At 37.3% G+C, this 18,619-nt stretch overlaps 2 protein-coding genes across 2 annotated transcripts; both read right to left on the bottom strand.

Annotated features, from left to right (window-relative positions):
- Positions 1-247: 247 nt before the first annotated feature.
- On the bottom strand, positions 248-7,292 carry LOC113237362. The gene is made up of 3 exons (XM_026473786.1): positions 7,043-7,292; positions 5,397-6,528; positions 248-827 (listed from the first exon to the last, which is right to left on the bottom strand). Exons 1-3 carry the CDS (start codon positions 7,146-7,148, stop codon positions 638-640), a joined length of 1,428 nt encoding a protein of 475 aa, XP_026329571.1. The 5' UTR covers positions 7,149-7,292; the 3' UTR covers positions 248-637.
- Positions 7,293-13,541: 6,249 nt separating this feature from the next.
- Positions 13,542-17,679, bottom strand: LOC113237539 (APOPT family protein CG14806, mitochondrial). Its single transcript, XM_026474081.1, has 2 exons — positions 16,869-17,679; positions 13,542-13,748 (listed from the first exon to the last, which is right to left on the bottom strand). The coding sequence occupies exons 1-2, from the start codon at positions 17,142-17,144 to the stop codon at positions 13,542-13,544; spliced, it is 483 nt and encodes a 160-aa protein (XP_026329866.1). The 5' UTR covers positions 17,145-17,679.
- Between the last annotated feature and the right edge of the window lie 940 nt (positions 17,680-18,619).

Below are 18,619 nucleotides of genomic sequence, written 5' to 3'. Positions count from 1 at the left end.
ATATAAACTTAAGAACCAACACTGTTAGACCCATAGATGGGTACCTATATACTAAATCTATGGTTAGACCCGTCAAACTTGAATATTACAATGTTGCTAGTGCATAATAAATAAATTATTATTACCCTATTTAAAAAAATATAAAATGCATAGTAATTTATAAGATTAAAAAAGTAAATTTATTTTTTAACAAACAAAATAATATTTCAAAATAATACATAAATTCTTGAACGTCAGTGTCGCGGCTGTACACCCGAGAAGAATACATTTCACATACCTATCCTGAAAATTAACACCTTTGCTAAAAAAATAAAAAAAAAATAGTGTTTCTACAATTTTTAAAGCTTTTTCCGAAAAGCTCAGGAAACGGCCACTGAATTTACTTTCTCTAATACATGTTTCTTCAAGTACACAAAAGGTACAAAATATACATAAGTGAACATTGTAAACACATTCTCAGGCTTATTTTTCCAAATATGTATAGGTATATAGATTTTTCTGGATAAGCACGTAAAGGTATACAGCAGGTACCCCGGATGCGTATCTTTTAAAAGATATTATGTATTAGATCTGCCATAAATTGATACCATACTGAAAAATACGCCGCGATACTGGCAAATACAAAATTTCTATAACTTCATGCACATAACATAGGAGGCGCAGGTGCCGGAGAAATGACATCATTTTTATTCGTTTCCAAGAAGCGTTGAAATATTTCGGAGCCAGTTAAAAATTTGCGATTTGCTAAATAGTCCAAAGAGGATTTTTTTTGCAATGTCTCGTTTTCATTGATGTACGTTTCGTGTATTATAGTTGTGGATCTGGAACTAAACACAAAAAAATTAACAAAACGCGTCAAGTATACCCAGTAAATTAATGAATGATGCTCGAGTACTTGAAATCGTCAAGTACCTACATTTTTACAATTCAATATTAACAACACCAATGAATACCGACTTCTGATTTTTTTTATAATATCAAGTGACGGGACAGACAAGTCGTGCGCCTGATGGTAAGCTACATGCCTGTCCATAACAGTTGCAGTACCACTCAGTGCTTTAAATCGCAAAGATGTGACTGCCACTGCGCCCGTCACCTTCAGACATAAGTTGACAAGTCCTATGTGCCAGTAATTTCACTAAAAATGATACTTATATGACTCTAAATATTTTTTATTAACTGTAACAATTTAGCTTTTTCACAGGTCTTTTATATAAATAGAGTTAATTAATTTTAAAACACTAGAATGTTTTCAAAAAGGTCTTAAAATTAAGATAAATTTGTTAGATTTATTCATGACATTTTAGTGCGAGAATATACGTTCTTTTTTTCCATCCGATAGTCTGATCCGACTACTGGAAGGCGCTCGTACCATATAATTGTATGAACACTCAATACACGTCCGATTCGATTATCGGATCGGACGTAACGTGGCGTCCGAGTCAGAAATAGCGTCTGATTTTATTACCGATCGGATTGTGTGAAGGCGCACTCTCTATACTTTTGCGGGGAGACGACATACACGATTCCTTCCGATTTGCAACGTTGCCAATGCAAATTATTCGAAATCCCCAAATGGCGAGAGCAAAGGTCATATTTCCCACATGTTATAATATTTATTCATTCTCAGTGTTTATTACATTACTGTTGTTACGCTTAAAAATATATCAAATAATTAAGAAAGTCAAAATGTGCCCATCTATCACATATACGTTATGCTATAATTCGAAATAAACTCAACAAGTTGAATTAAGCTTAAACCTTAATATTTAAGCTTGACGAGTAGCAGTTGTGGTATTAAGGTCTGTCCATACATATCCGGGCCGTGCCCGGGACGTGGATGGGTCGTGCTCCGTCAGAGGCTCAAAAAAATATCGTTGCGTTTATTTTGTATGAACTCGTTCTCACATATTCCGTGTCCGTGTTTGACCGGCGCCGGGAGGGGCCCGCAGTTCATACAAACTAGCACGCCCCGTCCACGTCCCGGGCACGGCCCTGATGTGTGTGGATAGTCCTTTAAAATACCTACTGCTCGGCTTTGTTCGGCAACAGCTGTATTCTTTTTTCACACCGGGGTCCGGTCAAAACGAGGAATGGTCGCACGCTCAACATGCACCGACTGATCATCATCATCCTATTTAAGAGCCAGGCTCTTGTCGGTGACTGATAATAGTAGTAACTTTACAATTCAAGACAGAGTGATTCTAATCCTACTGGATAATTTTATACATATAAGCTAATGCTAATAATTCTATATAAATGTCACTATATAAGCAGCGCATGTGCGATATCAATATCATTCATAAACAATTAAATAAATAGTGTTTTTATCAGAGATTATCAATGTTCTTACATTATTATTAAATATGATAAAATTCTAGAATGTGAGGGCATTGTCCCCACATAGCGTAATCCAAACAAATCCCCAAAAGAGTTGTTGAGTTGAAATTCCCTGTATTTGGGGAATTCTCCATAAATTGGCCACACTGCAGTTAGTTCCGAAAAAGTCTGACGAAAGAATCGAACGTCTATCGGACGTGTATTGAATGATTCCGATCCGATAGTCGGATCCGACCACCAGACACGAAATCGGACGTGTATTACCGCACTATAATATATAAATAAAATTCTAAGGGTCGTATTCCAGAACTCTACTCAATGCTCAAGTCAGGACTTGAGTATGATTTAAAGCAATGAAAAACATACTCAAGTCCTTGCCATTACGGTCGTATTTCCAGTGCTTGAAATCATAGTCAAGTCCTGACTTGAGCATTGAGTAGAGTTCTGGAATACGACCCTTAATCCACATGTGTATAATTTAGGTAATACGTTTTGTATATTTTATTGTAAAAAGTGTTCTACGATACAATACACCAGTACCGGCTCTACCTAAGGTGAACGGTGCAAATGGGTCGTCGGGACAAGCGTCGATGACGGATGAGGACACTTGGTCTGACGATCTCGGCATGACAGACGAGGAGTTGGATCGAGCCGTGAGGCGTCTCGGTGCTCGGAACACTGCGCCTGGCCCGGATGGTGTCTCGGGCAGGGCGTGGGTGTTGGCTCTCCACGCTGGACTGGGGAACCACATGAGACGGTTGTTCACCAGCTGTCTCCGGAGCGGTGTGTTCCCGTCCGGCTGGAAGTCGGCGAGGATGGTCCTCATGAAGAAAGAAGGTCGACCCGCAGACTCTCCCTCTGCCTCTGACTCTCGACGAGGCCGGCAAGTTGTTTGAAAGAACACTTGCCGAGCGGCTCAGCGGGCATCTTCATCGCGAGTAGGGCCTGACCTGTCGGAAGACCAGTACGGCTTCCGGCAGGCGCGGTCGACGGTGGACGCGATCCTTCGCGTTCGTACACTAACGACATAGGTACTGTCCCGGGGCGGAGTGGCGTTGGCGGTAAGCCTGGATATCGTCAACGCCTTCAACTCCTTGCCCTGGTTGACCGTTAAGGAGGCGCTCGAGTATCATCGAGTGCCTCCGTACCTGAAGCGAGTTTTTAGGTCCTACCTATGCGACAGGTACATTACGTAACCGGGTCGTGTGTGGGGTTCCGCAGGGGTCTGTCCTTGGACCACTCCTTTGGAACCTCGCATACGATGCTGTCTTGAGGGTCGCACTCCCCCCGGGCGTGCATCTGGTGTGTTATACTGATGACACCCTGGTGTTCGCCGGAGGGGAGGACTTCGATAGGACCATCCAGCTCGCTGAGCTCGGGGTCCGCACATTCTGGCGGAGATGGACGCGTGTATTTACGCGCGCCTCCACCAGGCAGAGGAAGCTCCGCAACCGGAAGTGCGGTGGCAGGAGCACCGACGGGCGTTCGAGAAGTGGCGCGAGAGGCTGGAACAGCCGTGGATCCCGCGCCAGCGCACCGTCGGCGCGATCCTGCCCAACCTCGAAGTCTGGTTGAGCCAGCGTAAGTGCGTCACCACGTTCCGAATGACACAGATACTCACCGGGCACGGATGCTTCGGTGAGTATTTAAATCGGATCCGACGCGAGTTGACGACGCAGTGCAACCACTGTGGGAGCGACCAGGATTCCGCCCAGCACACGCTGGAGGAGTGCCCGCATGGGCCTCCGAGCGGAACCTCCTGGTTGCCCGGATCGGGCGAGATCTCTCTGTATCCCATGAGGCAGTGGTCTCCTTCTGTGAAGCGGTGATGCTTCAGGAGGAGGTCGCCGAGCGTGATCGGGAGAGGGCCAATCCCGCTCGGCATCGGCGTACCTTCGCGGCTGCGGACGATCGGAGCGGGGGCTTCGTTCGCCAGTAAGTTAGGCAGCCGCGAGGAGGACGACGGGGCGGTGTGACCCGCTTCGTCGTGAGGAGAGGAGGGGGAGGACGTAGCTCCTCCTATGTGCTGGGGGGGTTCCGGAGCGCAAAGTCGATCCCGGATCCTTCCCACTAGAGCACCCAAGAAGGCCACCGTGGGATTTTAGCCGGTACAAGTATAAAGCATAACCTCCCGCTGCCCCCCACGGCGGAGAGATATCCTATGAAGATTTTCCCACGTAAAAAAAAAGGGTCCAAAGGTGCTCTTCCACAGATGCGAGATGAGCGAGGATTGAAATTTGTATGGTAAAATTTTCGGTGGATATGGTCTGGATTGACGAAGATGTGCGACGCGAGAATTGAAATATTGGTTGATATGATATTGAACCGTACTACACAGAGTATTTTTTAACTTAGCAACGGAAACACGATTCCTCGCGCGAGCTTGCGATGGCTATTAATATTAATCGCGAGATTGTGGGTTATTTACGATTTGAAATTTTTTAAAAGATGACTCCGTCGAATTCTTTTTCCATTAACATTTTTAATAATACTAATTTGCAGGACGGGAACATATTTAATAATATTAATTAATGGCAATTTTTGGTGAAAATTGATCTGACAGATTTCAATTCTCGTCTCGCCTTGCCGAGCGTTGCTCATGACGCCTCCGAAGACCCTGCGTCGCTCGCAGCACAAGCGAAGTAAACGAGATATTGCTTCCTACCATCATGTATAATAGCACCATTTGCATCCGAATTTCCGATAAATGTGGAAAATATAAAAGCAAGTATTTCATTTTGACCGCGTGTCTACTAGAGATTGCACCCGGGCACTACATGGGTTAGCGTAGGCGCTGCAACTCACCACTTTTCAAAGTGAGAAATTGTTAAACCGTGATTTCTAGAACTCGAACATCCTTGGATTATTACCGAAGTATCCCACGACTGTCCCTAACCCTCGTGAATGTTTTTCCAAAACCCCGACAAGGCAAATCAATTGGAGCTATTAAAAATGTTACAAACAAATTGAAATGATATTAACAAAAATTAAAACGTTTTGCAATACATTTTTTCGGTAATAATCCATACTGCAAGCTCTTTAAAGCAATTAATTACTTCTGAAAATCCAAGAGACACTCTTTGTCTTGATACACTGTGTACTCTCTTATCCTTCTGATTGCATCACCATTGTCGAAGTCCCGTTCGTAATCATACTCGTACAATTTCTCTATTATACCATGTTTATCCTTCACAGTCCAAACGTATTCACCAGGTAGACCTCTGAGCTTTGGTTTCGGTCCTTGTTCTATGAGCGAAATATTTTGATCTTTAGCCTCTGCGTGAACTTCCTCAATCACAGGTAGTTTTTTCAAGTCCTCTAGATTAATATTGTGTCTTCTTGTCGCTTGCCAGGTCGAAGGCGAACTCGGAGAATACCGAGATTTCTGTACAAATCTTAATATTTGTTTGCTCAATTCAGAACTCAGGAGGTTATTTTTATTCAGCACGATAAATCGGTTGCAGTAAGATTTCAATGTTCTATCATTTGACTTATATGCCTGAGTAAACAACATCATGAAGTCTCTTTCAGTGTCTTGCTTGTCTTGTATAAGTTTCTGCATTCGAACTTTCAAAAACAAATTTTCTTGATGAGTTACATGATACAGCTGTTGTAAGTGCATGCATCTTGTTCGATATTCTTTAATTTGCTTCTGGGAGACTTCGATTTGACCTGAGAGTCTATTTTTTGCCATCGTCTGTAGTTGATGCTGCAATCTAACATTTTTATTTTCTTGGACTGCAGCACATAGGAGCCTGGCCAAATTATTTCGCTCTTCACCGACTTCGCGAAGTTTTTTGAGCAACAAACCGTTTAAGAGATGGCCGTCCAGTGGAAAATTATTTCCATTGCGGCCCTTCATCAAATATTTCGTGACAAACTGTTTAGACATCTTCCAACATGTAACAATTATTTTAAAAGCGATGTCTCTCACATTATCGGCTATTAATTGCAAATTTCTTTTAAGTTCTTTTGTGTTTATTTTCAGTATTTGATTCCTGGTGTAAATGACGATGTCAGACTTTCGGTTGTAAATGGTGACGGCCAGTGCCCCCGCGATGAATGCAACGTAGTGCACAATTGTCATCCCATTTCGGCTACTTTTGTATGATTGATTGTAAGGTGAACTTTTTGGTGCAACTGTCAAGTTTTTATAGATGAACACTGGGTGTGCATTGGTTACGGTATCTGCAGAAGCAATCCCATAAGTTATTAAAACATAAATCTAAAAGTCAACATTTTCTGACTACCTAGGTACCATGTACAGATTCTATAAACACCTAAAAAAAGGCGGGCTCTTGTTTAGGAAACCTTCCGAAGCTCACACTGAAAGCCCTAAAATAAGCAGGCCAAAATATACAATTTGAAGCGACGGAATAAATGGAAATCCATTTTCGAGATATGATTCCATAAATTCTAAATTCACATTAATCAAGTGCCTTGCATCAATTCTCTCGTAGTGCTCTTTATTTATTATGGATGCTATATCTGCTGCGTTTGCTGACCATGTGGTTCTATCTACTTAAATAATTGTAGGTAAATGACTCGACGACATCGCAACATCAACTGGAATCCTATTCATTTCCAGCCATGGCATTACCAATCCATTGGAGGTACCTACCTCATGCACGGACCATCAGTGAAGGCACTAGTGAAATTGAATATCGAAGTACAAAAACAATCTCAAAGCCATAAAACTTACCGTTACTTTTAATTTGTTTTACATTAAAAACAAACGTATCAATACAACAAAGTATTGCCCACATAACAACCGAAAATATAACAAGCCATCTCAGTGCAATGTACATTCTAACTCAAGAAACGAAAGTTACACTTATTCCCTTTTACGAAGAAATATTATATTTTAGCCTAGAAATGCACTGCTTCTTTACGATAAATTTTATCATACTGTGTGAACAGTGTACATGATTATAATATAAATTATTTTCATTGCAAATCGTTAAATTCGTGACACGATATGACATTTTTTTTGTGTAACGTTTTTTCAAGACATTTTTGCGATTTGTTATATGCCAGTGCCAAAATTCCAATGACCTTTTTTGGCGATAATAATTCGCCAAAAAAGTAACAATTTTAAACCAGTATTATTTTAGTTCGAATCATAGATTTACTATACTAAATCTATGGTTCGAATACAAGCTAGTCCTCTTATGTATATTATTTAACCATAATGTTGTGAATTTATATCTATCTTGTTTGTCTTATGCCAAAAACTTTCCAACTGCGTGATTTTCCAGGTACTACTACTCAATAACGATATCAATGAAAGTCCAATATCCCCTTAAATTAAATCATCCGATAATAACTAAAAAATTTCAAAAATATATATTTAAAGTACCTACTTTAAGCATCATGATATTCATGATTCAAAAAATATAATACAATATATTACATGTTAGTGACGTCTCTGCCTGGAGCTGCCAAACTGTCAGCGACGAATACTATTTATGGCGTGGCAAACCAAGCTAACGGTTTCTTTTTACTTTTTGCTGGTGTGCTCTCGACGCGTATTTACCTATCGTTGATTTATATAACGTCCTGTGCTTTTCAAATATGAACATTAGATTTTGTAACCGATTTTTATTTCATTAAAATTATTCTTAATTTCTAGTCGTTTTTATGATTTCTGGTTTAGATTTCTAACAAACAATTAATACAGTGACATCTCTCGTCAGCGTCAGGCTCAATTTATTTTGCGACGAAACGGAATGGAAACAATTTTTGTAACAATACTGTATGTAGCATAATGAATTTTATAGTCAATTTTGTAAGGTACAAACTAGATACGAGCCAAAATTTTTCGCGGAATGCGCGACCATCCTCGAGCACGCGCGAGAATTCCACTAAAAGGGATGGGAAAAACGAGATTTGAAAAATTTTTTATTGATTTATTAAATTATTAGAAAAAATTATTTCACAACAGTAAAAAACCTCCAACAACCACACCACAACCACTTGTTGTTGGCTCCTTCATTTTCGTTCAGCAACTTCAACTTTTTATTGGAAAAATATTTCTTTTTCTGAAAAATATGATTTGAAAAAATCAGTACAGAGTACTAAAAAAACCGACCTCAAAAGTCTTTCATCCCCTAGTTTGCCACCCTTAGAGGTGGAATGTTTTTTTCAACTTTACATCTGAGGTACCCTCTTTCCAACAAAGAAAAGAGTCATCAAAATCGGTCCACAAATTATCGAGTTATCGCGTAACATACATAAAAAATACATACACAGTCGAATTGAGAACCTCCTCCTTTTTTTAAGTCGGTTAAAAAATGGAAATTTTTCTATGACCCAACACTAGGCATAGGAGCCAAAAAATTAAGAATAAATGATCAAAAGCTATGACAAGAACAAAGTTTTATTTCTCTGTGATAATCACACTGCTTTGCGGGGCAGCGTAATGCCATAAGTCTGAACAAAAATCGCAGGATTTTGTGGTCACAATATTTACACAATTTAATTTTTAATAATAACGTTTTTAACCAACTTCAAAAAGAGGTAGAGGTTCTCAATTCGACTGCATTTTTTTTACTATGTATGTTACGCGATAACTGCGGCCGTTTGTTTTGAACCGATTTTGATGATTCTTTTTGTCGGATAGAGATTACCTTAGTATTTGTCCCATTTAAATTTCAAAGAGATATTCCACCTCTAAGTACCCTTAGAGCTTAGCAAACTAGGGGATTAATCCGACTTATTGGATTTCACCTACTTTCCGTTAACTGATTTCAATAAAGTTTTTAGTAGCAGTAGAGCTCCTTGTGAAAGAGTTCGTCCAGGGCTTAGAATAATAACGCATAGAAACCTAGTCCGCACACGCTAAGTGAGGCAAATTGAAGCGCGCCCAAAGGGCCTACACGAGCGGGCGGGCCTTCAGTGCTCAAGGTCAACATGCACCGCGAACAGATCAAGAATTATACTGACCTTTCTTATCATATGAACAAAAGACGGGCGGAATGTGACTATCGTGCAGGTGGCACATAACGGTCACACGTGGTACTTTAAATGAGGAGCTGGCGAACAAATGCGGACTTGTCCATACAATCAGTATTCTTTTTTATTGTACTTTATACCTTAGTAAGTAAACATCTTTGCATTGCCGAAATATTTTCAATCAATTCCAGCTTTTTCTCTTCGGAAAACAACTTCTAAATTTGCTTTTGTATTCAAAAACGGACTTGTCCTGTTTAAAGTTAGATAAAATTTAGCTTTGTTTCGGTTTTCAATCAAACCCAGACAAAAATAATACAAGTATTTTAATGTTAATGGATTTTTAAACAAACTGTGACTTGTCCATTTAATTTAACCAATATTTTTACATGGGAACATTTATTTAATTATGGCAACTATATTCAATAAAAAAGTTAAATCAGCTGTTACAATTTTGTTGTAAAAAGGTTGTAATTGAAGTTTTGCTTTTGAAAATGGGAGAAAACGAGTCAACTGTAGCTGATATTAATGACGGAACTCGTAAAAGGAAAAAAAAAGAACGGGCTGCTTCAAGGAGTAAGAAAACAAAGTATTTTAAAGGTTACCTACATTACTGTGAAGTTTAGGTTATGTTATCCAATTCAAACCTGATTCATTTTGTTTTAGGTACGTAGATAATGACCCTCTTGCTCTGAACTTTGAATCAGTGTGTGATCATAAAAAGGGGAAATTTAAATGTCAAACTTTAACAATTAACGAAATTGTATATAACCGCAAGTTGTTGTATGAGAAAACTAGCAAAAATGAACAAGATGTATACCTAGTGCGATTTATATCACCATGTCCAATCATGAGGGAACGGTCGAGGGCCACATCTATGAAACCTCAGAGAAATAAATACTTTGTGACTTTCTTTTTTTTAAGAGATTCAAAACGTATTGTTAAAGTGTGCAAGAAGTTTTTCTTAGCTGCCTTAGGTCTTGGTAAGCACAGAGTGAATACCATTGCTAGTAAAATATATGAAGGAAAAACGCCCCATGACAACAGAGGCGGCGATCGCAAAAGCGCTCAAAATTTAGAGAAAAAAGAGAGCGTGAAAAAGTTTCTGGCTGCATTGCCAGCTAAAGAATCACATTATAATAGAAAAAAATCGAGGCGTGCTTATCTTTCTTACGAGTTGAACATAAGAAAACTGTGGGGATTGTACAACACCTCCGTTGATGATGATCTTAAAGTGACCGAAACAATGTTTCGACGAGTTTTTGAAAATGATTTTAATATTGGGTTCTCTTCTCCTTCATGCGATGTCTGCAGCACTTGTGAAGTATTGAAAAATAAACAAAAAATCGAAAAAGATCCCCAAGAACTTCAATCACTAAAAGTACAGCTTCGTGTTCACAAAATAAGAGCTAAAAGATTTTTTGAACTTGTTAAAACAAGCCCAGAAAATTCTTTGACAATCTGCTTCGACCTTCAACAAATACAGTGCCTTCCAAAGACGCCCCATTCAGGAATCTTTTTATTTGAGGCAAATCGGACTGTATGCTTTTTGTGTTACAGACATTCCTACTAAAGAACCACATTTTTTTATTTGGACAGAAAATCAGGCCAAAAAAGGATCTACAGAAATAGCGTCTGCTCTTTTGACGTACCTGAATTCTGCCGATTTATTGGGAGTTGAAGTTTTGCGCCTTTTTGCTGATGGATGCGGAGGGCAAAACAAAAACTCTCACGTAGTGCATATGTTAATGTTTTGGCTAAAAAATTACGCGCGGCAAATGTGGCTAAAATCGTTTTAACATTCCCCGTGCGCGGTCATAGCTTCTTGCCAGCTGATAGGGTGTTTGGCAGAGTTGAAAAAGATCTAAGAAAAAAACCATTCATTTTGAACCCAGAAACTTACCAAGAGATTTATACTAAACACGGCAAAGTACACAAGTTAGCTGAAGACTGGAATCTTTACGATTTTAAACAACTGGAAAGCTATTACAAAAAGGTGGATAACATCAGGGACGCAAAACTAATAATAATAGAAAGAAAAGCAAGTTTAAAAGATTCTCGAAACACACACGATTCATCAAGCGGAAGGCAGGGTTCTATCGCGCCATCCAGGGGGAGAACTCATCAACGGCGTGGCAGAGGTAAAGGACGTGAGAGATCACGTGGTTTTCGAGGAAGAAATGAAAGTCGAGACGAGAACAGTTTCACTCATATACACTGTGGCGTAAAAGTGTCAAATTTTTATAATGTTCCTGAAGATGACCTTAGCGTGGTGTCTTTGCTAAAATCATCACAGAATCATCCAATGGTGAATGAGATTAAGCAGCAGAAAAAGAAAGACGTGGAGCAAATCCTGACCAAACAGTTCGGAGATCAATTTAACTGCCTCTGTGGCCGAACGGTTACCATGCCGGACTGCCAGAGGTCCCAGGTTCGATTCCCGGGCCGGGAGAAATGTTTGTATGGCTTACATTTATTTCTCTCGTGAGTTTGGGTGTAATTTGTGGTTGTCTATGTGTGTGTGTCCATGGCACCCGCGACACAGGGTTTCCCTAGTGCGGGGCTATGTTGAGTGTGTGCGTTATTTATTTATTTATTTATTATTTATTTAATGGTCACAAAATCCTGAACTTGAATGGTTTAAAACCATTATTTCCAATGAAACAGCTACTACATCTCATCAAACATGTGCAGAAAATAACGTCGATGACGATGATGTTGACTCCAATGTCGAGGAATGTGATTGTTGTGAGCCCGATCTGCAAGATTTTGTCTAATTTTGTGATTAAATTTTTAATATGAAAAATTTGAGTTTCATTTCAAATACGGACATGTCCATCAATTTATCAACCAAAACAAGAGTTGTCCAAACTTTTGAACAAAACCAGACTTGTCCAAGACAAAAAAAAATTTAAAAAAAATATCTATTCAGATTTTTGATAAACATGCAACGGATACGTTTTCGTGTTTTAATGACCCTCGCATGCACTAAAAATCAGATATCTGCCAAGTTTTCTTTTGCTTGTTTCAAAACTTTGCCCCTCCTGTAAAAAATCATTAATCGGACAAGTCCGCTTTTGTTCGCCAGCTCCTCAAATGCAACAATTGAAAAATTACTTTGATTGGATTTTTGCATAATTTTGCTGTAAATAAGTTTTAAATAAAGTTTTATTAATGCCTAATATTATTTTTTATCAAAACTCAATAGTCAAGAACCATTCAGGATAAGAAATGTTCCAATTTTGCAAACATAGTTTTTTAGTAAAATTTACTCCGTTTGCACATTAATAGCAATAATTTCATATTTACATTAGATACAATGAGAAATGATATCATTTTGAAATCCTCATTAAACCTACATTATTTTAAAGTACTTGGCCACACAGGTTATCATACTTTTTTTTTATACAGAAGGCGCGTAAACTTCGTAAAAAATTAATTATTTCTCTGAAAAATGAAGTTAAACTTTTTTAAAAAAAATGTACATTACTTAGTCATACCATTTACTGCTTATCTAAGGACACAGTTACCGTAGAATATTATGACACCAAAAAACCAAATAAATTCATTCATTTGTAGTCATAGTGCACAAAAACCTAAAATAAGATAAAAATAATTAACTTTTAAGAAAAAAAACATTCCTTGGGTACTACATGGGATAGATTTTTTTTTTGCATTGTTTTTTGGAACAGTCTTAAGCTGTGCTATAAGCCATTTCAGTATGATACATTCATTACCGGACACCCTGTATATTTTGACATAAGTTTACCAAATAAACCACTTTTCTTTCTTTCATCAATAATAATGAAACGAATATCTCTCATGTCCCCCCACGAATGCCCCAAATCTGCGAATTTTAAATTATCTCGGTTGTCTGTCGATAAAGCGTCAATGGTAGGACTTTGTATGTTTGGTGTTCTGCTAAAAGAGTAATGGTTTGTCAGTGGCTATCAAACGAACTACTATTCAGCTGCCATTACAATTTTTTTCAATGGACGTCTTCCAAATTGGTTCCACTGGGAATCAAACCTGGGAACTCCTCCTCATTATCCACATTAGGCCGCTTGAGTAGTTCATAATTAAAATACACATTTACATCTGTAAATGATGGTAGATCATGATCTGCCACTTAAAGAGAAACAGATAAAGTGTAACACTTTGTCAATGCAGATGTGGCTTTTCTAATTACATTATTGTGAAATTTTTCTACACAGGTGTTCTATAATAAATATACTAATTAACCAAATGTTTTAATCCTTTAATCTAAATAATTTCTTAAGTTTAACTTGAATAGCGAGACCTAACAATATTACATTCTTTCTGTACCATTCTAGATTGTATTGTAAATGTGTTTTCCAATTTTTATCTAGGAAAGCTTTGTAGAAGATACTCATTTCGTCTGCTGTGAGGCTTTGTTTCCCTTCTGGTAGGTTTTTCTTTAAATATTTCTCCCTTTCCTGAAAATCAAAACATTTTATTGACATAAAAAATAATTTTTATCATAACAAAAGTAAATGAAAATTGGAAATGACTGATAACAGGTTAATGAGTCAGCCGTGACCATGGGACCTGCACCCCAAGTCTGCAAATTTTAAATCATCTCAGTCGAGTGTCGATAACTCTATTTTGGCAAGACAGGATTTAATGTGTCTGGTAATCTGCTAAAAGTTAAAAGAAGTGGCTTGTTAATTCATAATCAAAATAATCTTTATTTCATAGGTAAGCATTATTACACTTGAAATCGTCATGTTGGCAAAACTCTACCGCTCATTCATAAGGCAGATTCTCCCGCTTATTCCCAGTTGTCACCACTGGCTTTGTTCCCACTGGCGACAAGTGGAAAAAAAACCATGTTAACTTGGTGGTGACAAACGGGATAAAAAAGTCTCAGTTGTTACTAATGGGATTAATAATGGGATTTTTTTCCCATTTGTCGCCACTAGAAATCACCACTGGTAACAATTGAGACCATTTTTATCCTGTTTGTCATATGGATAACATACGGGATCTTTTTCCCATTTGTCGCTACCGGAAATCACCACTGGAAACAACTGAGACTTTTTTATCCTGTTTGTCACCACCTGGTAACATGGGATTTTTTTTCCCACTTGTTGCCAGTGGGAACAAAGCTAGTGGTGACAACTTGGAATTAGTGGATTCTCCTAAGAAAAATGAGCAAGAAACTCTAAGGGTTGCTATTTGTAAATAACATTTGTACACATTCAACATTTACAACCTTTTTTTTTGTTTTCAAACATCAGAACTACCTCCATGAATGGGTTACTACCACGGATTTTCGTCATCCATGTACTCAGAAGTTGTATAATAACCTTAACTATAAAGTTTTTATTTCACTATAGTTTTAAAGCTCGTGAATGGCAAATTTTGTATATCAACCGGAATCTTGGTATAGAAGCGTATACATTATATTTTTATTCCTCGTGTTAATTTCATGTCTGTCACTATTTTTCATATAGAAATTACTTAATATAAATTACATTTTCATAAATGTACTGTGAATGAGCTATTCAATGGCGAGGCGACGGTACGTCATTGGCGTGGTCTACTAATTATTTGACATAAAGAACATACTTTTAATTCGAAGACTAAATTGCTGTTTAACTGAGATAAAACATTAAGACAAGTGCTTTTCTAGTTTTTGTAAGGCAACATCGACCATTATTAATAGAATGAATAAATTAATGCCATCACTGGTTGCGAATGGCGCAGGATCGAAAATATTGACGCAATAAAGAACAGGCCTATGCCCAGCAGTGGGTTGATGATAATGATGATCACTGCCATTCTACAGAGACTCTGTTGAGACTCAACTAGATTTCCATTGCAACTAGACTTTTGCAAAAATCAAATGTTATGTTTGCAATAAAATCTCAATCATAGATTTAGTATATAGGTACCTATAGATTGGCAATGCAAGTGAAAGAGCGTTAGTATACGCATATGTTAGAGCGAGATGGGTAGACGAGACCATTTCATTACATGCTATGAGCCTGTATGAACTTACTGTCAGTTGAGAACGAAACAAATTTTGTTTATTTTTGAAAAATATTAGGTTTTAAGGTGTGAAATAGTGTTAATTACACATGTATAAGCCATGGTTAGGCGTGCAGTGTCCGTATGTAACACATCTAAAAACGAAAACTCACAGAATGGTATATTTCACATGTGAGTACTATTTGAATTTTTAGCTGTATAATATAGTATTAATATTATAATTATATTAATAATAATATATATCGACCCCTCCTACGTAAAGTATTGTATGTCGAAATTGCCAAGTTTACAGGGGAGCGTTTTAAAGTTCTGAATTCACTGAAAGAGTGATCACCATAGATCATCTAACCGATATCTAGGATTTTATAATACTCTATGTGAGTAATGAGCTTTGCCGAATAAAACTGAGAAATGCTAAAGTCACATGTTATGTTCGTTTCAGTGAATTCAGAACTTTAAAACGCTTCCCTGTAAACTTGGCAATTTCGACATACGATACTTTACGGAAGTAAGTTAAGTTTAGAATATATTTTTCTATTAAGGTCGCATTCAAAAACCTTAATATTTAAGCGTTATTAGTGACGATTTTCTAGGCAAAAGTAATGAGTTTCATCCATTATTTTTTTATTGAATGATTAATCAACTAGATAATTAAAGTCTGTGCATTTTGCGGTAAGACTGTAACACTGGTACTTCACTTCAGTATTCTAACTCGGGTTGCGCTATTGCCATCTCCGTCGCTCACACGAGAATCATAATTATTTTGGTGAAGAGAATCATAATTATTTTGGTGAATGCGACAACAAAGTGAAATATGTTTATCGATATCATTGAGTCAGTGCATGGTACAACACTATTTATCTTGCTCACATGCACATTACACACAGATGTATTTTTGTTTTCATCTCATCTCAAATACTTCAGGGCCGATCTATGGATACCTATACACTAAATCTATGATCTCAATGGAATTACTTTGACCAGTGGTTTTAAAAAAATTTAAGGAATTGGGGACCCGTACAAAGCCCGGAATGTTAATTTGTTTGTTAAAAAAACACAGGATAGATATCTGAGAAAATTGTTTCATCTCCAATGTGTAGGTATTGCTATTTAAGTAACACGCTATATTCAATGAAACAAATTATCATCATCATCTAAAGAACAAAGTGCAATGTGATTATACAGCGGAAAGAGGTTAAAACATAATCTCGTTGTTCAAAAGGCCAGTATAAAGGTGTTGTCAGATTTTTATGTATTTATTAATTAGTTTCAGAAATATAAAATGAACAACAGTTGATCTTGACTATGGATATCCGCGGTCAAGAGCAACGAACGAAATGTACAATGTCCTGAGAATAAGCAGCATCTTGCTCTATCATCTTGGTCTTTGTTCTACGGATGAGTTGAATTATATGACAATCTATTCTATGTATGTATGTCTAATCTAATTATACCTTCACTATGTAGCTAAAAAGTCTCTACAAATTATATTTTAAACTTTGATACGCCGAAAAACTTACGCGGTTTTCAAATGTAGCCAACAGCGACGATGAGTTACATACCTGATAAAATCGGGAATTGTGTTGCGTCCAAAAATTCTGATTCCAATCTTGCACCTCCGCCCTCATTTCTCTGTATTTCTTTTCCAATTCTGTCTCATTCACTGATTGTTTAAATATTATTCTTCGCAGATTAGACGCAGGGTCTGGTGGACCGATCATGTCGGTGCTTATTTTCTTCGGGTTAGGCGGCTGAATTGACTTACTTTCTGATGTAGTACTCGTGTATCGTGTTAACAACATACATGATGTATGCCTAGATATTCGATAACTCAACATTATTATTACGATTTACGAGATTTATAATACAGTTAAAACATCTCTTGTAATCAATTTACGTCAAACAAACAAAATCAGCTGAGCTCAGCAGGGGAACTCTGATTATTATAAAAAGCAATTTGACAGGTGTCAAAACATAGCCAAGTAAAAAAGACTAGGCTAACGCTATGAACTCTCGGAGCGATTTTCACTAGGTAAAAATCGCTCCCTACTGTTGCATAATTTTCCGAAAAATTTCAAATAGTAGAAATTTTTCCGGAAAGAATCTCGAAAAATTGTGAAATTTTAAAAATTGGAAAATTATTTCGTGGGCTCGTATTATGTTCTGTGTTTAGAAATATGTTTCTATGTTTTATTTAACGTGAATTATAAAATAAACTTGTATATTTAAAAGCCACCTAGAAAAACGAGATTTATATTTATTTCACAACAGCGAAAAACCTCCAAGAACCACACCACCAGCACTTGTTGACTCCATCGTTTTCAATTCAATTCAATTCTTTATTGCATTTACTATAATATTAGTAATGTTACAAGGATGACAATGGCCTATAGCTAAGGTAACAGCGCATAAAGCTTAGATAAAGTAACTTTGAGTTTTGACAGGATGTCAACGTCAAATGTGGAAAAATATCTGGAAAAATAAATCTTTTTCTGAAAAATATGATTTTTTTCAAAATGGATATTTTTCCATGACCAACACTACCCAGGAGGTTGATATTTTATTGGATGTGAGTGAGGAAAATGGCTGGCTTTTGAAGTTACAAGTAGTTTTACAAAGATTAATTTTATTTTAAGTATATTATGAAGAAAATACGAAGACAGAAATAGTGATGAAGAAAGTTAGAATTACTTGGTACTTACTGCAACGGGCTGGTATCCGCAACTCGACGACAAAGCGCCTATTTTGCGTGTGAATTATAGAATAGTTAGAATTATATTCCTTATTTTACACCAAATTACAAAAGACAACGTTTTTGTTTTATTAATGTCATATAAATATAAGTGAAAGTGAAAACATAAATATTGGCTCTCGCCGTTTAAAAGACTATTTACAAGGACTATTTGTAAGATAGCTCAAACAGGAGCACTAATGAGGATCCCGAAGTCATGAAAGAAAACTCTTAATAGCAAAATTTAAAAAAATATTCCATAACGCGCTTTTTTAACAACGCATATGACTTATAGAAAAGGAAAGAGCTAAATTGCTTTGTCTTACTACGTTTCGTTTTTATTATTGTATTTGGCTTTATTTTTCCAGGTAAGAGCATTTCCCCGCTGTCAATGTCACTTGGTCTTCTACAGATCTGTCAAATCGATGAAAATTTCCTCGATTTTTGTCCTTCAATGCCGAATTATGTAAAAGCGCGTGTGAATATTACAAAATTTTATAGCCGGTCATCAAGCTTTTAAATTATTTAAAGACCGTAGAGGTCCAGAAAATCTGATTTCTAACTGAATAATACAAGTTACAC

This window comes from Hyposmocoma kahamanoa, unplaced genomic scaffold, assembly GCF_003589595.1.
Source record: "Hyposmocoma kahamanoa isolate Upper Pololo Valley unplaced genomic scaffold, ASM358959v1 93, whole genome shotgun sequence".
Classification (NCBI taxonomy): Eukaryota; Metazoa; Arthropoda; class Insecta; order Lepidoptera; family Cosmopterigidae; genus Hyposmocoma; species Hyposmocoma kahamanoa.
This window is presented reverse-complemented; position numbering and strand designations above follow the sequence as displayed.